Genomic DNA, 23,108 nt, shown 5'->3' on the forward strand with positions numbered 1-23,108 from the left:
TGGTCCCAGTCAGCTGGGATGACAGAGTAAACACCGATGGCATGAAGCTCAGACTAGAAAACCTACTCTTATCCCAAGCTTCACCTTGACACACACACACACACACACACACACACTCCTGATATATCTCACATCCCGACCCATCAAAGCAAACGTCCTAATCCACCTACCTACCAAAAGTCAGACAGATCCAGACTCACAGATAGAAACCAACTCCTTGAACAAACAGACTCGCCCATCTATAAATTGAGAGAGAGCACCCACCCCAGTGCACAGAAAAACAACTCAAATCAGGGTTTTAAAGACAATGAAGTTAATTGAAAAGCCCACCTTTTATTATACTAAAAAATAGTGAGATCAAAAACAATTAAGTTAGTAAAACAGTCCCACTATTTTTTTTTTAAATTCAATGAATGTTTTAAATGAACTGCATTTTAAGCTCCCTGTTAACTCAATGAAATGAAGTTTTTAATTTAACGTAATGGTTTTGAACTCACTAAAGAGGTGTGTGTGTATGTGTATTTAATTGACTTGACTTTTTGTTAATGCCTGAATTAATGTTTTTCAGCACTTGGGCAGTCCTGTTTGCTAGTTTGTAAGTGAGAAAACTCCTGCATTCTCATCTCTGCCCGTGTATATCTACACACACACACATCTATTATAGACACAAACATATCTTCAAGAGTGATACCCTGTCTTCATAGTGATGCACATTCTAGAATTACACATACACATCCATAATGCCATGTGCTGATATATACAACACACGTGACCACAGCCATCCATACCGTGATAATGACAGACACCTGTGCAGAGCACCATGTAACATTCTCACATCAATGTATACTGACTGAGGTCCAGGATGGACATTGAGGGACACGCTGCTGTATCCATATGTATGTATTCACATATTAATACAAATCTTGTCTGATCTTCCTTCCCTCTCTCCCTCTTTTCTCTTTCTCTCCTCCTGTCTCTCCCTCTCCTCTCCCTTCCACTGCTCCCCTTACCCCCAACAGGCACACTCAGGACTTAAATCAATCTTAACAATATTTCTCTTGAAGCATTAAGAAATCAATAGGGCTGATTGCAAATTTATGTCATAAAGCAGTGGCGATCCATCTCACGGAAAGGGTCTTAAAATGAAGTGACTTATCTTTCAAGTGAATCTTTATTTTTCATTAATCTGTTTCTTGGTGTTAAAAAAAAAAATCCCCTGAGAAGTCAGGCCAAAATTTATTGATGGGCTGGTTCATTCTGAAGTTCTAACTTTCTAATCAATTTTATTTTTCATTATGAGACTTTGGAGAAATAAATCTGATTCTAAATTTTCATCGACCTCCCGGTTTGAGGTCTGTAGCCAAATGGCTCAGTGTTTTACATACATACTTTCCCCGCCCCCACCTCCTGGCTTCCGGAGAGTATTGCTGGGACTTGGGTCCAGAACCAGGATGCAGACAGACTTGGGGTTAGATTCTAGGCTTCACCCCCACTTTCTGAGGGAAGCCTTGGAACCCGGAGCTGAACCTGAAGGGAAACCATGGCTCTGGGCAACTGCTAGGTAGGCTGGTTCCCAGGAACGACCAACTGCCCAACCTGTGCCCCATTTCCATCCTGGTCATTTCTCTAGGGAAGGAAGGAACCAGGCATTGCTGTGTGTGTGTGTGTGTGTGTGCATGCATGCACACATATGTAGAGAGAGTGTGTGTTTTTTTAAGGTTTTGTTTATTTATTTGAGAGAGAGGGAGAGAAACAGGCTCCCTGCTGAGCAGGAAGCCCAATGTGGGGCTCCATCCCAGGGCCCTGGGATCATGACCTGAGCTGAAGGCAGACGCTTAACCGACTGAGCCACCCAGGTGCCCCAAGAGGGTAGTCCCTTTAAGGGAAATATCACTAAGCCCTTTTGTGGAAGGTCCAGAGGAGGACTGAGCACCTGATCTTTTCCTATCAGAAGTTAGAGCCAGAAAAAGAGTTTGAAGGTCTGGTCCCAGACGTGGGCAAGGCATCCCCCATACCCCAAGCCTCATCGTTGAGATGGGAAAACTCCAAGAAGAAAAACATGTATGAGCCCTAAGAAAGCTCTCTGTTCCTGAACTCCATGCAGTGGACTGGGGCTCCAGACCACCTAGCAGGGGCCCCAATCCACTGCATGGAGTTCAGGAGAGGGAGAAGCAGGATCCTTGCTGAGTTGGGAGCCCGATGTGGGATTCGGTCCCAGGACCCTGAGATCATGACCTGAGCTGATGGCAGATGCTTAACTGACTGAGCCACCCAGCAGTCCCTGGACCACGTACATATAAGTTCTGCCGCTTTCACTACTTGAATGGTTGTGGGCAAGTCACCTTACATCTGTGCCGGGATCTCCTCTGGCAGATGGGGATATAAATATCTCTTCTGGGTGCCTTCCAGGAAGAGAGGGTTAGTGTAGGAAAATACTGGAAGCCTGCAAGCTGAGTGCAACAGGCCACTGTCAGGACTGGAGGCCCTCGTATGCCCAGGGCCAGAGTTTCCCAGGACAGGGTTTATTGTCCTGCTCAACGTTATTCTGATCTGTTTCTCTGCCCTGCTGTGGGACAACCTCTAAGAGTTTTTCTTCCTTCCTCCCTTCCTCCCTCTTTCTTTCCTTCTTCCTTCCTTCCTTTCTTTCTTTCTAGATTTTTATTTACTTGACAGAAAGAGACACAGCGAGAGACGGAACACAAGCAGGGGGAGTGAGAGGGAAAAGCAGGCTTCCTGCTGAACAGGGAGCCAGATGCAGGGCTCAATCCCAGGACCCAAGATCCTATGACCTGAGCCAAACACTTAATGGCTGAGCCACCCAGGTGCCCCTAAAAGTTTTCTCTCTTTCTTTCTTTCTTTCTTTCTTTCTTTCTTTCTTTCTTTCTTTCTTTCTTTCTCTATCTCTCTCTTTCTTTTTTAAAGATTTTATTTATTTGACACAGAGAGAGAGATTACAAGTAGGCAGAGAGGCAGGCAGAGAGAGAGGAGGAAACAGGCTCCCTGCTGAGCAGAGAGCCCGATGTGGGGCTCGAACCCAGGACCCTGGGATCATGACCTGAGCCGAAGGTAGAGGCTTAACCCACTGAGCCACCAAGGTGCCCCCCTAAGAGTTTTCTTATGTGATAAGGTCCTCAGACACCCTGTAGAATTCATAGGTCTCTACCCCTTCACAGTGACTACAGAAAAGACTGGTCTGTTTTTTGTAGCTCAACCATCCCCAGAGGAAGGGAGGGCAGTTATTTTCACTCTGGTTTTATCAAAGAGGAAACCAAGGCCTGAAGACACCAAGACTCCTGTGTGAGGTCTCACTGGGAGAAGATGAGGGGTCATATCACCATACCTCCCAGCTCTAGGCACAGGGCCAAGACAAGGGAAAGCCCCTGTCCTGTCTTCTCCCATTATTCACAAGGGCCCCTTGAGCTTTGTATAAAATCAAATCCAACTCCTGACCTATTAAAACATGTGGAGTTGGGAAGAGAGGCCAGTGTGGTGGAAAAATCATTTCCCTCTCCTTGGCACTGCCAAGTTCTTCATCTCAACCCAGCTACTGGCCTGCCCAGGGACAGAGGGAGTAGGGATTGGTGGGGGGACCCAACCCTTTATCCTCCTGTCTTTCCTCCCCTCTGATTTCACCTGTTTAGCAAAAAACAGGCATGAAAATTCTAAGAGACTAGAGACCAGCAAGCTTGCCTGGGCTTCATTCCTGGGTTGAGGAGGGAGCAGTCATGGAGGCAGTTAGCAGGGAAATGCTTTTGATTTCGCTTACCTTCCAGGTCACTTGGATGCTCTGTGAGGTTACTGGCTGCAAGGTGACATCCATGGGGGGCCCATCGGGAGCTGGTGGAGGGAGAAACAACATTACAAGTCAAATCTTGGAAGAAAAGAATCCTAGGTCCTTACTCTCATTCTCCTGAGCTGGAGGACTGCTAGGGAACCGAGTAAAAGCTCATACACAAAATCAGAGAATCTTTGATTGAGCCCCCTGAAACAACCACAGGGCTTACAGTGCCTCTCCTTTCTCCATGATTAGCTGAAAACAGCAAACAACGACAATGAGATATTATTATATATCCATCAGATTGGCAACAAATTTTTAAAAGTCTGATAGTCTCAAGTGTAGGCAAGGGTGTGTCATGGCAAGAATTCTTACATTTACATTTACTGGCCATGAGAAAGCAAATTGGCTCAATACTTGGGAAGATATTTTGGCATTCTTGGTTGAAGTTAGAAGCGTGCTTATCTGATGATTAATTCTGCAAATACTTAGTTTCAGTAGAGAACTTGCAAACCTCTGTAGGTGTACCAGCACAAAATTTTTCACAGCCCCAAAATGTCAACCACCCAAATGTCCATTTCCATTAAAATGGACCAAGAGGTGATGGTATAACCATGGTGAGGAATACTACACAGCACTGAAAATGCAAAAATGGTGAAACTCACAAAAATACTATTGATCAAAACAAGGAAGGCACAGAAGAATATGTTGAGAATAACTTCATGAAGATATGCCACTGGAAAATAGGCAAAACTAAACTATATGCTTTATGTGTATATACACTGTAGTGGCACTATAAAAAAGAAAAGCAAGGGCTACTGGCTCCTTCGTGGGGAGGAACAGGCGGCTCTGGTTGGGAAGGGGTGTAGGGAGGACCCCTGGCATGCTGGCAATTGATAGTGAGTGGGGGTTATACTAGTTTTTACTTTATTATTATTTGTAAAGCTGCACATAGTATATGTACTTTTGGTATTATTTTATATTTTGCAATAGCAGGAGAAACTATAGGGAGAGAAAGCTTGCTTAAACTTTCAGACAAAATCCAAGACAAAGGTCATGAAAATTAATACAGGGCACTAGTACTCTGCCCTTCACAGATCTAGCTTATTTGTCCTTTCTAGACAGGCTGGGGCCAGGGGAGTAAGAAAGAACCATGGACAGCTCCCCAAAGCCCAGCATCTACTGCTGCACCTGGAAGATGTCAAACAGAAGAGCCTCCAATGATCCAGAGGCAAACACAGATAAATACCTTGGGATCTCTCCTTCCCTGTTGTATTGCAAGCCCACCATCAGTGGACAGGGTGGGTGCAGGCCTCCAATGCCCCGGATCCCCAGGGCCATGGGAAAGAGCCACAAGGCCAGGTACTCACCAGCCTCCTCGGTGCTGATGGTGAGCTCTTTGCTTGGCTCACTACGGCCAATCTTGTTGAAGGAGTACATGCGGATGCTATACACGGATGCTGGGTGCAAGTCCACGATGTTGGCCTGGTTGATGGTGGGGGAGATGTTGCGTGTGGATTGCTTGAAGTCCCAGGAATCTGGAGAGAGAGCACCCATTTCAAACCATAGCCAGAAAACCCCACAACCCCTTCCCAGCCTCAACTCTCAACTTCCACTGTGGGACACAGAAGAGGTCCAGCTCTACATAGATAGCAGCAAGAAGGCACAGGCTTTAACAACTTCACAAAGAGTACAAGGATTTTGTTCCATAAAGATCAGAGACCAAGGGAGGCCTGAGAATGTGAGCAGCAAATGCACTGGCTCTCCTCTGCCCTGGGCCAGCTTGTGAGCTCAAGCCTCAGATGGGGGTCAGACAAGATGCTTCTCAAGACCCCTTCCAAGACCCCCATTTGTTTACTCTCCCTAAGGGTGTGATTAGCCAGTGCCCTTCCTCCTGGCCTCCCATACCACCTCAGTGACCTGCTGTAACCATGAGATCCCTATCTCCCCAGTGCCAAGAGTGAAGCCAAGGCTTTGCCCCCTTTCCCCTTCTGTATATGCCTCCATATCTTCTTTCCTTGTGCACTTGTGGGGTGGTGGTCCTGAGTGTTACTTGGTCTTTGAGGGGACAGACCGAGGGCCAGAGTCCCCAGCCCAATCCTTACCCTCTTTCTCTCACTGGCAGGAGAATAATGAGTATGCAGGGTCAGGAGCCAACAGAGAGATGAGTGTGCTCCTGATTTATCCAAGGGGACTGGCAGCCCATTCCAGGGCTGTTTAACAACATTGTGGAAAGGGGGAAAAGCCAGGTAAATGCCACTCAGGAATACTGTGGCAGGAAACATTCTTCATCTCCAGAGGAATCCAGTCATTCATTCACTCTATTTTTTGCTGTGGAACTACTGGGGGGATTCCCATGAAAAAATGGGAAGGGCTTGCAGTTATAGCAATGTCTCAGCTAGGATCTTCCAAACCCAGAATTCATAACTAGATTACTTTATTGGTACTTCACGTTGAAAAGAAAAAAAAAAAAAAAGGCAGAGCACAAGGAAACAAGCTGATAGTAGGGCTTAAAAATTTTCTTGGGGGGCGCCTGGGTGGCTCAGTGGGTTAAGCCGCTGCCTTCGGCTCGGGTCATGATCTCAGGGTCCTGGGATCGAGTCCCACATCGGGCTCTCGGCTCAGCAGGGAGCCTGCTTCCCTCTCTCTCTCTGCCTGCCTCTCCCACTACTTGTGATTTCTGTCAAATAAATAAATAAAATCTTTAAAAAAATTTTTTTCTTGGGGGGGGGGCATGTCCTGATGTCACTATTCAGCCTAATTTTCCATGCCTTTTAAATCCACAGTAGAGGATCCTGAATATTCTCAGTAGAAAAGATTAAACTTCATTCACTGCTGTTTCGTCCCTAGAACAGGAGGGGAGGCAAGCATATTCTAGAAAAATTGTTAAGAAGACTACTCCCCCCCCTTTTTAAAAAGGCTTAGACCTAATAAATTAGTTCACCAGAAGCGACTATACACTGCCTTCAGATTCTGGTTAATTGAGGTCTTGATGGTTTTCAAAACACCACTTTTAGCTGCATAGTCTCGGCATCTGTGAAGGGCACTGGCCCAGCTCCCCATCTGCAGTTTTGCATTTAATTCTTTGGTTTTATGAGCCAAAGTCACAAATGGCAAGCTGCAGAGGCTCGGAAACACATTATTTTCTCCTTGTCTTTTAAAACACCCCAACCACCGGGACAGTCACTCTGTGACTGGCAGGTTAAGCCAGAGCTGCGAATATGTGGGCTCCTACCTGCCATGGGCACCTCTTTGGTTTAGGAGGAAATGGACCAGCAATGTGGTGGCTGGCATCCACTTCTGTCTGTGGCATCCCGGGAGCCCATGCCAGCTCACACACTCATCATACTTGATTTGCCCGTGTTTATAGGAGATGGGGAGTAATCACAAGTCAGTGAGTTCATTTTTGATGAGGGCAGGCAGAGGCAGGAGGTCCACACCACGTATCAGAACACCGAGGGGCTAAGGAAAAGGGGCGCCAGTGTATACACACTTGATTAAAAGAGACTTGTGGGGACGCCTGGGTGGCTCAGTTGGTTAAGCAGCTGCCTTCGGCTCAGGTCATGATCCCAGCGTCCTGGGATCGAGTCCCACATCGGGCTCCTTGCTCGGCAGGGAGCCTGCTTCTCCCTCTGCCTCTGCCTACCATTCTGTCTGCCTGTGCTTACTTGCTTTCCCTCACCCTCTCTCTGACAAATAAATAAAATATTAAAAAAAAAATAAAAGAGACTTGTGCTCTGTGTTGGTAAGAAAGAGTTGTGAGTTACGAACCATGGGAGGTGTTGTGGATTGAAATTGACATAAAACGGACATTTTCTTCAGGACAGGTTCAGATTATTTTTTCCTCATTTCTTTTTACCAGTATTACAGCAGCGATAATGTGTCCCTTCATGTACTCTAGTCTCTGGGTACCACTATGTCCCATTACAGGGGATGTTGACCTTGATCCCTTAGCCTAGGTGTTCTTGTTCGTTTCCTCCACTCACTACAAAGTTACTATTTCCCCCTCGGTCATTAAGAGGGTCTGGGAGGGCTTCACTGAGAGATGTGAATAAACCGTCACATTTTCTTCTTAGTTTTCTTTGCTTGTGGTTTGTTTTGCAAAATGAAGTCTGTCACTTCTGTTTACGTGGAAACGTTAGTTTTTGCAAGCTGGGGTTTTAATCCATCAGGCCTCGTGTCCCAGACATACTCTTCTTTATTACTTCTTTGTATTTTCAAGAAAAGCCTACAAGAATTGTATTATTAATGTATGTCAAGGGTGTTAAGTTTCTAAACGACCACTCAGCACACATGATACACATTTTCAAAGAAAAGGAAGACTCAGGAAAATTGCTCTAACATATTTTATCTCAAGGTGTTCATCTCCCCAGTGTGTTTGCAAAATGCAGAGAACATCATCTAAAAATAGATTTATAAGATTTACACAATTGAAAACAATCTTGATCTCACGGACAGGAAAATTTTCTTCTCTATCACTTTTAGTGTGTACCTTGTTCCTATTTTTATATATGTCTATGAACATAAAATGTTAACATTATTTGATTCATTCTTTCTTGTTACCATCTTAACGTGTTTCTATTATTCTTCTCGGTTAATGGAAACTGCTACAGACATTCATTAAGGCTGTCTCTGTGCTTTAGTCTGTATGTTCTTTTCAGATAAATTCTACTTAAGACACATTGGAGTAAAACCCAGGCTTTACCATTTACTGGATATTTGAAAAAATAGTCTCAGAAAACAGAAAGAATAATATTATTATTCTCAGATTATTTATGTGGTTCATGCATTAATATATAAAAAACTGGTAGAGAGATATGTGGTAGATAGTAGACTTTCAAAAAGGTTTGTTGTTGCTATGTTCACGATCTATTAGGCCTGTGAATTCCATGTAACTTCCACTGGACCAGAGACATTGGTCTCACTGGTTAAAAATGAGGAAACTCAGATCCCACCCCAGAACTCCTGAGCTAGATAGAATCTGGATGTTTTTGAGGCACCTGGGTGGCTCAGTCATTAAGCATCTGCCTTTGGCTTGAGTCATGATCCCAGGTCCTGGGATCGAGCCCTGCATCGGGCTCCCTGCTTGGCAGGAAGCCTGCTTCTCCCTCTCCCACTCCTCCTGCTTGTGTTCCCTCTCTCACTGTCGCTCTCTCTGTCAAATAAATACATAAAATCTTAAAAAAAGATAAGAATCTGGATGTTTTCAAGGTCTCTAGTGTGTTCCCTATGCATTACAATTTGAGTACACTTCTAACTCACCATAACTTTCCCATCTTAGAAATACACACCATTTATCCTATAGGCTATAAATATAACCCTCAGAAACATGTATGCCTGTGTTGAGGACTTAATTTTATAATTTATCTTCCAGAACAGTGAAGTCCCCACAGTGATTTTTGTGGACTGTGTGTCATCTTCTTTCCTCAGGGTTAGAGGATATTAATGTGTTAAAAAATGAGCTTATTGGATAATTCAGGACACTTTCTGAAGTCCCAACAAGTTCTTGTAAGTCTCTTGTCTCATCTTGGGTCAAAGGACGGTCTCTGTCCATGGCCACGTGGTACCCTGTTTTGAACCCCAAGGACTGCTGCCATTCAGGGATGTGGTCATAGAGGTGTGCTATGAGGAGTGGGATGACAGGGATGTCACATGGGAGAGCTTACAGGAACCTGGCCTCCGTGGCTAAGTCCACTGTCCGGGTTTTGGCTCCATTATTTGTGAAGTCTCCTGGGAGCTTCAGCTTCCTACGACAGAGTTTCAGATCCCTGATTTCAGGGACGTACTGGGAGTTTGTTGGCATAGAAAAGGGAGACTTCATGATGTTTCATCATAACTTTAAGCTTCATCTTTCCTGAGGTAACCTGCATCCCTTACTCAAGATTAGTGGTAATTCTAGAAATTCAGTGGTATCACATAGTGTTGCTTCTGTCCTAACATCCAGTTTCCCCACCTTATTTCTGACCCAGTCATACTTAGGAGTGGAACGCAGGATCTGAAATGTTTACTGTCCTAGCAACCGTAAAGGTGCCGTTAGGGAACAGTGTTTCGGGAAATCACATCCTAGAATATTCTCATATCCCACAATGTCCTGTCTTGTTACCTTCTTACAGTGCACAACACTCCACTGGAGATTGGAGAATCCTCAACCAGACTCTGTTTCCTCTAATAAATAGGACTTTTTGACTCTAAGCCAAACCTGGTCACCTTTTCGGAGCAAAAGAAGGAGCCCAGGAACGTGAGGAGAAACGAAACAGGAACCAAACACCCAGGTGGCTGGGAGTGGGCCAAGGGTCACAGAGGAAGCCAGACCTTAAAATACGGTTTGGGAAGGTCTGTTTAATGGAAATGATTTTTGAGACACCTAAGTTTTCTGTTGCTGCCAAAGAAGGACATCTGCCCAACTTTTACCATCTCTTAAACCCTTTGGGCATCTCCTTCTGCTCAGTCAGTGGTCTCCCATCACATTCACACTCAGGCCCCCAAACCCCTTGGACTGTGCGGGCCAGCCCAATGTGGCTGCCAATCCATCGCTCATGGGGGTCTGGGAAATCTGTGCATGCTTCCAAGGAATTCTACGTTAAGTCATTTTTAGAGTTCTGTGCTGCCTCCTGTAAGAACTGGAGAGGTATACGGTTGAGATAGTGGTATTTGGTTTAGGAATCCCAGGAACACTGGAGACAGATACCGTGCATGTTCTCCTGAATCACTTCCAATCCTATGGAGGCTTCAGACAGGACCCTCCAAAGTTCAGACTTAAGAGATTTCATTGCGACACAATACACCTCCTTAAAATGAGAAAATCAAATCCTCTGTTCCTCTTTGGAATTTCCTTTTTCTTCGTAGGAATTAAGTTGGAAATTTCAAGTCTCAGGGTCCTAGGATCGACCCTGTGTTGGGCTCCATGCTCTGTGGGGAGTCTGTTTCTCCCTCTCTCTCTGCCTCTGCCCCTACCCCACTCATGCTCTCTCTCTCAAATAACTAAATCTTTAAAAAAAAAGAAGTTTCAAGTCTATAGGCCCCAGTTCCTCAACAGTAAAAGAGTTTCATATATCTATTTACCTCATAGAATTTTCTTTTCTTGAGGTGTGATTGACATATAACGTTATATTAGTCTCAGGTATACGGCATAATGCTTTGATATCTACATATGTTGTGCAGTGATCACTACTTTAAGTCTAGCTACTATCTGCCACTACACAGAGTTACAAAATCTTTTTCATCCTTTTCTTTTTTTTTTTCTTTTCTATTCTTTCTTTCTTTCTTTTCTTTTTTTTTAAATGTAGGCTTCATACCCAGCATGGAGCCCAACTTGGGGCTTGAACTCACAGCTGCGAGATCAAGACCTGAGCGGAGGTCAAGAGTCAGATGCTCAACTGACTGAGCCACCCGGCACCCCCAAACTTTTCTTCTTATGATGAGAACCCTCAACACTCAGTCTCTTAGCAACTTTCAAACACGCAATATGATATTGTGGTCTACAGTCGCGGTACTGTACATTACATCCCCATGACTTATTTACTTTATGACTGGAAATGTGTACCCCCTGATGTCCTTCACCTGTGTCATCTGCCCTCAGAACCCAATAACCACCAGTCAGTTCCCTGCATCCATGAGGTTTATTACGTGTTTTCTTATGTGTTTTGTTTTCAAATTATATTTCATATAAATGAAATCATGTTTTTTTGTCTTTTTCTGTCTGACCTTTTCCACTTAGCATAATACCTTCCAGGTTCATTCATGGTGGTGCAGACAGCAAGATCTCACTATCTTTTATGGCTGAGTTTTGTTCCATTGTGTGTGTGATGTATGTGTGTGTCCCCCCCCCCCAATTTCTCCATCCACTCATTTACTGATGGACTTCCACCTCGGCTATCGTAAATAACGCAGCAATAAGCATGGGGTGCCTGTGTATTTTCAAATTAGTATTTTTGTTTTCTTTGGATAAATGCCTAAGAAGTGGAAATGCTGATTGATATAATAATTCCACTTTCAATTTTTCGAGAAACCTCTGTACTGTTTTCCACAGTGGCTGCCGCAACTTACAGTCTCACGAACCGTATAAGAAAGTTCCCTTTTTTCCCCTCCACATCCTTGCCAACGCTTGTTATTTCTTGTTTATTCAATTCTTTGAAAGATGAAGGAGGTGGGGAAGCTGCAGAAGAAAAATCTCAAGCTTGTAGAGTTTGGTTCATGAGGTTTAAGGAAAGAAGCCATCTCTGTAACCTAGACGTGCAAGGTGAAGCAGGAAGGGCTGATGTGGAAGCTGCAGCGAGTTTTCCAGAAGACCTAGCTCAGATAGTCGACCTACTGGAAGATGCCATCTAGGACTTTCATAGCTAGAGAGGGGAAGTCAGTGCCCTGCTTCAAAGCTTCAAAGGACAAGCGGACTCTCTGGTTAGGGGCTAATGTAGCTGGTGACTTTAAGTTGAAGTCACTGCTCATTTAACACTCCCCAATCCTGGGACCCCTAAGAATTATGCTAGGGGTGCCCAGGTAGCTGAGTTGGTTAAGTGTCCAGCTCTTGATCTCAGCTCAAGTCTTGATTTCAGAGTTGTGAGTTCAAGCCCCTTGTTGGGCTCCACATTGGGTGTGCAGCCTATTTGTTTTTTCCATAAAAAAATTAAGAATTATGCTAAATTGACTCTGCCTTTGCTCTAGAAATGAAACAACAAAGCGTGGATGCTGGCATGTCTGTTTATAACAGGGTTTGCTGAATATTTTAAGCCCACTGTTGAGACATACTGCTCAGACAAAATATTTATTTCAAAATATTACTGTTCATTGACAATGCACCTGACAAGAGGTCTGATGGAGATGGACAATGAATGTCATTTTCATGCCTGCGAATACAACATCCATACTGCAGCCCGTGGATTGAGGAATCATTTCGACTTTCGAGTCTTGTTATTTTAAGAAATACATCTCATAAGGCTATAGATGCCATAGATAGTGATTCTTTTGATGGATCTGAGCACAGTAAATAGAAAATCTTCCAGAAAGGGTTTACCATTCATTCTAGAAGCCATTAAGAACATTCATGATTCATGGAAAGAGGTGAAAATACCAACATTAGGAGGAGTTGGGAAGGATTTGATTGCAACCCTCATGTAGACTTTGAGGGGCCCAAGACTTCAGCGGAGGAAGTAGCTGCAGATGTGACGGAAACAGCAAGGGAACTAGAGTCAGAAGTGGAGCCTGAAGATGGACCTGAGGTGCTACAGTCTCGTTATAAACCTGAATGGGGGAGGGGCTGCTTCTCACAGACCAGCACAGAAAGTGGTGTCTACACTCTGCTCCTGGGGGAGATCCTGGGAAGATTGTTGCAGTGACAGCAAAGGATTTAGAATATTACACTAACTTAGCTGATCAAGCAGTGGCAGGTTTGAGAGGACTGACTCCAATTCTGAAAGAAGTTCTACTACTGGTAAAATACTATCAAATACCATTGCATACTCCAGAGAAACTGTGGAAGAAAGAGTTGATGTGGAAAACCTCATTGTTGTCTTATTTTAAGTGCCTGCCACAGCCACCCTAGCCTTCAGCAACCTGCACCCTACTGAGTCAGCAGCCATCAACACCGAGGCAGGACCCTCCACCAGCAAAAAGATTATGACTTGCTGAAAGCTCAGATGATGGTTAGCACTTTTTTTTTTTTAATAATACATTGTTTTGCTTTTTAAGATCTATTTATTTGACAGACAGAGATCACAAGTAGGCAGAGAGGCAGGCAGAGAGAGAAGGGGAAGGAGGCTCCCCATTGAGCAGAGAACCTGATGCAGGGCTCAATCCCAGGACCCTGAGATTACAACCTCAGCTGAAGACAGAGCTTTAACTCACTGAGCCACCCACGTGCCCCTACAATACATTGTTTTTTAAAAACATAATGTTCTTGCACACTCAAAAGACTACAGCATGCAACATGCATAACTTTTGTATGCCCTGCTTTACCTTGGTTATCTGAACCACCAACATCTCCCAGGTATGCCCATAATTATTGATAAATATGATCTTATTGTGACTCAGTAATTGTTTTCCACATGTTCTGTACTTTCTCTCCATTTCTTCTTTTGCTCTTCACTTGTTATTCGATGACTGTCTTTAGTGGTGTGCTTAAATTCTTTTCTCATGATCTCTTGCATTGTGTGTCTGGGTATCCCTTAACTCGTTATCGTAGTTAGAGATATTTTTACTACTTTTGTCTTTTAGACTTCATACTAGCTTTATAAGTGATTAACCACGACATTTACTGTATATTTACCTTTAACTATGAGATTTTTTACTTTCATATGTTTTCTTGTTACTAATTAGTGCCCCCACTCTTTAGCTTGAAGAAGTCCTTTAACATTTGTTGTCAGACTAGTTTAGTGGTGAGTAACTCATTTAGCTTTTGCTTGTCTGGGTAACTCTTCGTCTCTCCTTCAATTCTGAATGATGACCTTGCCTGGCAGAGTATTCTTGGTTGGATTTTTTTTTGACACTTTGACTTGGTCATGCTGCTTGCTTTAGATCCACAAAGTTTCTGAGAAATCTGCTGATAGTCTTATGGGGTTTCCCTTGTACAGAACAAGTTGTTTTTCTCTTGCTGTCTTAAAGATTTTCCCTTTATCTTTAATTTTTGACATTTTAATTATAATGTGTCTCGGTGTGGGTCTCTTTAGGTTTATCTTCTCTAGACTTCTCTGGGCTGTACAGATCTGGATGTCTGTTTCCCTACCCAGGTTAGGGAAGTTTTCAGCCATTATGACTTCAATTAAGTCTTCTGCCCATTTATTTCCTATTTTTTTTTTTAAGATTATTTATTTATTTATTTGACAGAGAGATCACAAGTAGGCAGAGAGGCAGGCAGAGAGAAGAGAGAGGAGGAAGCAGGCTCCCTGTTGAGCAGAGAGCCCAATGCGGGAATCAATCCCAGGACCCTGAGATCATGACCTGAGCCAAAGATCATGACCTGGCTTAACCCACTGAGCCACCCAGGCACCTCCATTTATTTCCTCTTGAGGAGCCCTATAATGTGAGTGTTACTCTGCTTGCTACTGTTCCACAGGTCCCTTAAGCTGTATTCACTTTTATAAATACTTCTATCTTTTTGCTGCTCTGTTTGGGAGAGTTACACTGCCCTGTCTTCCAGGTCACTGATCTTTTCTTCTGCTTTGTCTAGTCTTCTGTTGAAGGCCTCTAGTGTGTTCTTCAGCTCTGTGGCTTCTGTTTGGTACTTTAAAAATATTTTTTGTGTCTTTGTTGAGGTCTTCACTGTGCTCATCCATTCTTCTCCTAAGTTCTATGAGCATCTTGATGACCATTATTCTGAATTTCTTTATCGGGTAAATTATTTACCTCCAATAAGTTTCTTTTTTTTTTTTTTTCTGGGGTTTTATCTTGTTCTTTCATTTGGAATATATATCTCTGTTTCTTCATCTTGCTTAACTCTTCATGTTTGTTTGTATGTATTAGGTAAAATGGCCACCTCTTCCTGTCTTGGAGGGGTCTTGTGTTGGAGATGAACCAGATTGTTTCTCCTTGCCCTAGCCCTTGGTTGTTGTCTCTTGAACCTTTGTGATTGTCTAAGCAAAGTTTATTCTTGATAGGTCCCAGATATTGATGGCGTGCCAAGATCCGTCAGTGTTTTAGAGGGAGGGATTGTAGCACCTGCTGACTTTGTAGCTGATTGGAAGCCAGACTCTCAGACAGCAGCTTTTAAAGTATACAGATACATACTGTCTTATAGGACCATAATCACAAACCCTGCTGACCTCTAGAGCAGGCCATGTGGAGGTGTCCTCTTGGCAAAAGCTGCAAAAAATCAAGGCTCCAGACAAATGTCTGAGCTCCTTTCTGGGATGTACTGGTGAGCTATAGTGAGGCCAAGGGAAAGCACAAAGGTGGCCTTCCCCCAGCCCACATTCCTTTAGGACATTTTGGTAATCTCTGGATGTGACCTGAAGCCTGTCCCTCAGGCTGAAGCTCCAGGAGAAGAAAATAGGTGTTTTGCACAGGAAGACTGGGTTGTGTTTCAGTCTGCTGTCTGTGCAGTATCCTGGGGGTGACAGCCTGTCAACAATTTTCTCTCTGATTGTTTCAGATCCATGGGGCCCAGAAACAGAAGCCTGCCTAGGTACTAGACCTAGGTGCTCTAGGGCTGTCCCCAGAGAGGACTATATGCACCTGCTGGTTTCAGCAGGGCCACGGGGGAGTCTGGGGGTGGGGCACACCAGCTGACTTTAGTGGAGAAGTGCTAATATTTACCAAACATCTTTGATGCACCAGGTGTGGTCTGGACAATGTAAACACTCGCCATTTACTCCTCACACCCCTATTGATATCAGCATTATGTCTCCATGGTATAGGTGACCCCATGTCACCAAGACTGATTTCTCACTTGGCCTCTCAAGTGTTCAATAGTTGAACCTCTCCCTTCCTCTTAAAACACTCTTTCCTTGGCTTCCCTGATCAAAGACTCTCTGGCTTTTCTCTTATGCTTTAGACTATTTTTTCTCTCTTCTTTCCAGATGCATCTCCCTTACCCTTCCATTAATGGTTAGATGGAGTTCTTCCAGGCTCCGTCTTAGGTTCTTTTTTTCTCTCATTTCGTAGACTTTCCCCACACTTGGCTTCTCTTTCCATCTATACAAAGATAACTCAAAGGTTTGTGCCCAGCTGGATGTCTCCTATGAACTCAAGATTTTTATAGCCAACTGTTTCTTTGACATCTCTTCTTGAATGTTTCAAAGGCGTCCATAGTCAACATGTGCAAGATGGAAGACTTGACCATACATCCTATAAACCCATCACCTTCCTGGGGTCCCTATCTCAGGAAATGGGATGCTAGGGGTTATTCTGGACTTTTCTCTCTATAAAGTCTTATAGCTTTCATGTTCCATGCAGCTTTCGTGTTCCATGCATCTTTTGAATCTCCTCATTTCTCTCCAGCTCTACCCCTGCCCCAGGCCAAGCCACTGTCATCTCTCACTTGGACCAGGAAAATAACATCCTAACTAGCTAGCCTCCCAGAACCCACTCTGTGCCCCCTTCCATCTGTTCTCCACACTGCAGCTGTCATTCATCCCACAAATATGATCAAGCACTTCTTACAGGCCAAACACTATTTTGGCATTGACAGTGGTCTCCTCTAACACAAATCTGGTAATGCCACCCCCTTGCATAAACTCTACAACAGTTTTTCCTTGCTTTCGGGGTAACAACAAAATTTCTTTACATGACTCCAGGCCCTGCAACATCTGGCTTGTGTATACCTTTCTGGCTTTATCTTTCACCACTCTTTTCCTCTGAACTCCTACAACATTTACAGCCTTCTCTATTGTCTGGGGCTCATGGTTTCAGCAGCAAATGCCCAAGGAGATGCTAAGCTCCCTGAAGGCAGGAGCCATGTCTAAATCTTTGCCCATCTTCCTCACTTGGCATGTCCCAGGCACTTATAACCCACTGCTGGTTGGATCAGAGCCCCTTTCTGTCCTTTACTTTGGACTTGGAATTCCTCGGCTTTTTGTAGTCACAATAAATACCCTTGCTTTGCCTTCCCCTTTCTTGCCACACTCAGCTGCCAATCACAGGAGGAGGCCCCCCTTTTCTCTTATAAAAACCCATCATTTGCAGGTGGATTTGACCTGGTGTTCCCAAATCATCTTTGATGTTGGCACAAAAACTCTCTCCCCACAGCCCTCCCAGGCTAATGCATCAGAGTCAAATCTGAAGGCCTCTAGCTGATTTTCCAAACTTGATCACTGCCATCTCTCTGACCCCAAATAGCTGAAATTAGGGGCCCTATTTTCTTCTCTTTCCTTTTCAGCTCTCTCAGAGTACTGAGCTAGCTTTGGCGAATATTGTCTCTTTTAATATTCCCTTTCATATGAGCCTGGCTTACCCAGATTAACATATTTCATTAAGGGCTCTCTCTCCCTTTCTTCATCAAAGGGTTTCTGATGCAAAATATTCTTCTTAAAAAAATAAGGAAGTGGCTGGGGAGATGTCAGTGCCTTCTACTCTGTGGGCTGCATGCCGGCAGGGGACCTGGAGCCTCTGTTTTTTTTTTTTTAGGAGACTCATTTGCTGTAGAGGGGGAACAGCTCAGACAAAAGCCACCTCTGGAGGGTTTAGCTGCCCGCGCTTGGGAAACAAATCCATCTTGCATCTCTGACTTCCTCCTTGTATCACGGCCCTAAGTGCCCCTCTGCTCCCAATCGCAATCTCTTTGCAGGACCAAGAGGAGGTTCCCTGGGTCACAGTGACAGCTCACAACATCCCGATACCATTGGGATGGTATTCCCAACAGCCACACTCCAGCTCACACGGAACGACACAGCACACCAGGCAGGCTCACCCCATGGTGGCCAGCAGCTCACACCATGAGGCTGCCTTCCGGGCTTGGAGGGCCATCTTCGACGAACCCATCCCTGCTCCTTACTGGGGGAACAGAAGCGAAATGTAGTGTCTGCATTTTTAAAACTGCACCGCACCATCTGATAGATTTGTGTGGACGGTGCTATTTATCATTCAGCATTCATGTATTATTACTCTGCTGCCTGGGGCCAGGAGAAGTCAGCGTGAGCGGGATGGTTTAGAAAGGGCAGACTTGGTAATTTCCCTTGGAAAATTAGCACGACGAGCAACACAGCAGAAAATCTGGCAAAGACAAAACTGTGGCAAGGAAGGGGGTCGGGAGCAGCTGGTCTGGACCCAGCATGGGTGTGGTTCGGGGCAGGAGGAAGAGAGAGGGGAGGGAGAAGAGAGGCACGGGATGGGCACCCGTGAAGAGTTAGGAATGTGCCAGGCTCTGTGCTAAGCACTTCCACGTAAGTCCTCACTCTCCCTTAACCCTGACAACCACCCTGAGAATGACATGATATTAGCCCCATTTGATAGATAAAGAGATGCCCAAAGTGGCTTGCTGACGATCACACAGCTCCGACACTGGGTCAACCCAAGTCTTCTGCTTTGAGAATTGTTATTGTTCTACTACTCCACATGTGGAAGAAGATCTCTTTACACATACACACACACAGAGAGACACACACACAGACACGCACACGTGTGTGCACACATGCCCAACCCCCTCCTTCCTTTGAGTCACCCATCTGTTCCCTGAGTTGTGTTTTTCATTGATCACGTAATATAGTCTGTGGTGGGTTGCAACTGATCAGACAGTGCTTTGTAATGGTTCTGAAGGCGTGTGTGTGTGCGCACGCGTGTGGACGTTCTCATTCCAAATGCTCTAGAAGCTCCAAAGGCAACACTCTGCCTCCTACTTCTTTTTCTCCCCCGACCACATGGCGGCTGCATGATTCTGCAAGAAAACTGGTGGCGCTCAGTCCATGTTGCTGACTGACAGACATCTGTCTCAGCCTGCAAGCCCCACAGGACTAGAAATTGCCATATGAGGTGTGGGAGTTCGACGGGAGTGAGGACCTCACATTTATGAAAGGTCTGCTATAGCCCTGGGCTGGATGTTTTCTCTTTAATCCTCAAAACAGTCCCGCAGGATCGGCACCACCGCTCCCGCCCTGCAGACGAGGAAGTTGCGCTGTGTTCATGGCTTCTGCCTGGCGCCAGGCATGGCTCCCTGCAGCTCCCCTAGAACTCCGTTTCCTCAGTGCCCACCAGGATAGGGAACAGATGCCCACTGGGGTGGGATGGTCTGGAGTACTTCAACCCAAAGACTGGGGAAAGGACCCGCCAGTGGCTCTGTGCTCTTGATCCCGTGATTTATTATTTGTTTTTACAGATGCAAAGACCTTAATAAAGGAAGGGTCTTCATTACCCCTCCCTCCACTCTGCCTACCCATCCTGGTACCCCCAAGCTCTGGGAGCAAGTATGGTAGTTGTTCATTGCAGGAGAGCCAGAGGAGGCTGGGGAAGACACGGATGGGCTGTGAAAATAGCGTCTGTCCTGCCTGCCTCTCCAGATGTGTGAGGTTCTCAGCTTTGCCTGGCTCTGTGGTGCCCCAGGAAAGGTCTGCACACATTCGAGTGTGGTCCATGGGGGCGAGTGGGCTTGGAGCAGCACAGGGGAGGAGGGCAGGGAGGCAGTTACAGGGAGCAGAGGAGCAGAGGTGCGAGTGACAACCCAGGCATCGCTCTCGCCTCCGACAATAACGGAGCAGAGCCCCACCAGCCACAGCAAGCTGCAGGGAGATAGAGTGCCCACTGACACATGGGGACGTGGGCCTACAGACCCACCCCTTCCTGTGTAGCTCCCGGGCCAGCCTCAGGAAGCTGTGAGATGTGAGATGGACACAGTCAGCCTCCTCTCCCCTCTGGGCCCTGTGTCTCTGCCCCATCTCACTTTCCAAATACCCATTCTTCCACGGATGCCAGTTCGATCTTTCCAGGGCACCACGGTACCCAGTTCTCTCTCTGGGAACTCTCAGTGACCTTCCCCAATAAGGTAAAAGCTCAGCCCAGAGGCCGCCTCCCAACCTAGCCCTCTGAATCGTATCCAGGAGCCTCTGCTAGACAGGACAGCTCCCTGCAGAGCCCCACTTGGGCTCGGCCCTTCCCCTTTCCGTGAATCCAGACCCATCACCTCTCAGTCCCCAAGTCCTAGCTCTCAATGTGGCATCTACAGGGACAAGATATGCTTCCCTGATGTCCCTGTGAATGGCAGCCCCTCCTTTCGCCACTCCACTGCACTCAGGGTGGACTCCTGGCTGGCTGGCTGCCACCCAACTTTCCTCCCCAGCTAGACCCTACACTTCTGAAGGTAGCTGTAGAAACCTTTATCAGAGATGTAGAACCTTGTAGAACCCTGTAGAACCACGTATCAGAGGTGACTGACCCAGGGACCTGGACAGAGCTGCTTCTCAAGGGGTCTGCTTTGCCAGGTCTCACTGGGACTCGCTCAGCTGCCCTCTCCTGAATGCCTATCATGGGGTGGGCCGTGCACCAGGTGCTGGGAAGATAGCAGGGACCGGGACTTGGTACCTCCAGAGGAGAGGACACCCAGCCAGCCACTGGCCACGTGCCGTGCTAAGGACCAGAGGAAGGGTCTGGAAGGCCTTGGGAGAGACAGAATCTTGGATCTACCCTAAGACCTGGAAAATGAGCTGGAGTTGGTGGCAGAAGGGGGCTTGGGGGTGCTGAGTGCTCCAGACTCCTTTTTGGAATTTGATTTCTAAGTTGTTTTGAAAAGCTTATATAGGCTTATGTGAATTCAAAGATATAAAAGCATCCAGAGCGAGGAGTGGGTTTTCCCCTCACTCACACATCAGGGTCCCCAGATGCTCTCTCAGGGGGAACCCCTGTGACCCATTCTCATAGAGCTTCCGGAGACAGTCACACAGACGCAAACATGAACCTCTATAGCTCTTCTGTGGCTTGGTCCCCTCCAGGGCTCTTGTCCCCTCTGAGGCCCCCTCCTTTCCATTCCTGCCACCTGACCATGGAGCCCCCATTTCCCTGGAGACCTGCTCCACAGGGCGTCACAATTGCAGGCAACCTCATGGGGGCTAGTGAGGGTCCCGGGGAAGACTCTGAAGGGCTACCAAGATGGCAAAACTTAGATCCAGGCTTTTCCGTCCCCCAGGGACCAGCAAGAACCAGCTCTCTGACCCCCACACGTCCCCATCATCCCAAACCAGGAGTTCCCAGATGACCTGGCCAGACCCATGAAGTCTCTGACCCCACAGACACAGCCCATAGCCCCTTAGCTCTGGGACTTTTCATGCTTTAAGTCAGACCACCTTGTGGATCTTGGTCCAGGGATAGTTCTGGAAAGAAGGGGCTGACCCTCCCTTCCCATCACCTGCAGGTCCATCTGCCCCTCTCACAGAATTCTTAGCCCAACCAGATCCCCTCTCTTACAAGCCACAGGAGTTCATACACTGGTGGTGCTGGTGTCTTTGCCTTAGCTAGCCACCTTGGCTCAGGTACTGTCCCACCAGAAGGGAAAAGTCAGGGCCAGGGCACAAGGGCCGTGGAAGGCAGAGGCTTCACCCTACCTGATTTGTTCTTGTATTCGATGTCAAAGCCCGTGATGATGCTGTTTCCATCAAACCGCTGGGTCCAGCGCAGGTTCATGCTCCGAGCCTTTACCTCTCGGATCTCCAGCTCAGGGGGGTCAGGGGGCTCTGGGGAGTGGCAGATGAAAGGAGCAGAAGTGAGGATGGCAGCAGAGAGCTTGGCCCCTGCCTATCTGTAGAGATGACCAGGGTTCAGCTGTATTCCTGGGGACTGGTGACAACCGTGCTCTAGCCAGGAGTCCTGAACCCTGGGCTCTGGACAAGGGGGGACTGGGAGGCCCAGCAGTGGGGTTCAGAGCCCGAGAAGGGGCCACGCTTGGTTTCCTTCTTTGTTACCCTCTCTTCCTTGGCCTGGGGGGCGGGGGGACAGGCCCTCCTGTAGGGACTTCCTCTGACCTGATGGCCTGTTCGTCCTCCATGAAGGGCTCCCAACTTTCCCCAGCTTGACTTTCCCTTCTCTCACTTTCTCCAGGGTCTGTGCCCACAAACCCAGATGCCTCCAGTTCTGGAAGCAGCAATGTGATCTATAGTGATGGGTGCCAGAGTAAACCTTGCTGTCTAAAGTGTGCCTGGAAGGGCCCGTATTGCCCCAACTCTGGCCAGAAGGAAGAGTGGAGGAAGGCCCTTCCCAGGGGCCATTTCCCGTCATCCTCCTCCACGGTGTGGGTGATGCCCCTGATCTTGAGGTGGAGTTAGCAGTGGGCACCTGGCTCCCCGGGGAAGGGGTTAGGAATGGTAGGGCAGGTGAGGGTACCTTGCACAGTGAGTTGGATCAAGCCCCGGTCCTCCCCATATGAGTTGATGGCATGGCAGCTGAAGAACACAGAGTCCCCACGGTCAGCTGGCTTGAGCTGGGAGGTGGCCAGCAGGGGCAGGAGGATGGGGAGAGAGGGAGGAAATGGGGAGAGTGTTTTAGAACTTGTCTGCTGGAGCGGGCCCACTCTCGAGGGGATCAGCAAGGCCCCTTCTTCTGGGAGGGGGACCCATAGGGGCTTTGTCAAGGGCTCCTCTTCCCAGAAAGTTCCAAGGATGGAGGCTGGAAGAGTCCAGGCATGAGGGGGCTGAGGGGGTCCAGGAGGAAGAAAGAAAAGAGCTGAGGGGTCCCAGGAGGGAGGCGAAAGGGCGCTGAAGGGTTTCAAGAAGGAGGGAATGGCCAAGGGTCCCAAGACAAGGGGAGGCACTGAGGAGTCCCAGAGGGAGGGAGGAGCGGAGGACGGAGACCAGGGGTTCCAGAAAAGGGAGAAGGGCTGAGGGCTCCACACATTTAATGGGTGTGGAGTTGTCAGGAAGGAGACATAGGGCGGTTCTAAGGCAGAGGTTCCTGAACAGACAGGAAAGGGGAAGGTGTCTTTTGGGGT

The 23,108-nt window shown here is 46.7% G+C and overlaps 1 protein-coding gene across 2 annotated transcripts in view; it reads right to left on the minus strand.

The window, feature by feature from the left end:
- Positions 1–23,108, minus strand: part of DSCAML1 (DS cell adhesion molecule like 1) — a 339,394-nt gene that overhangs the window by 35,374 nt on the left and 280,912 nt on the right. For both annotated transcript variants that reach the window (XM_082683408.1, XM_082683409.1), the window contains exons 13-16: positions 22,505–22,601; positions 21,730–21,858; positions 5,146–5,313; positions 3,767–3,837 (exon numbers count right to left, since the gene is read on the minus strand). In XM_082683408.1, the coding sequence (XP_082539534.1) occupies positions 3,767–3,837; positions 5,146–5,313; positions 21,730–21,858; positions 22,505–22,601 (465 nt within the window). The remainder of the gene's footprint in view (positions 1–3,766; positions 3,838–5,145; positions 5,314–21,729; positions 21,859–22,504; positions 22,602–23,108) is intronic.

This window comes from Mustela nivalis (genome assembly GCF_964662115.1).
Source record: "Mustela nivalis genome assembly, chromosome: 9".
Classification (NCBI taxonomy): domain Eukaryota; kingdom Metazoa; phylum Chordata; class Mammalia; order Carnivora; family Mustelidae; genus Mustela; species Mustela nivalis.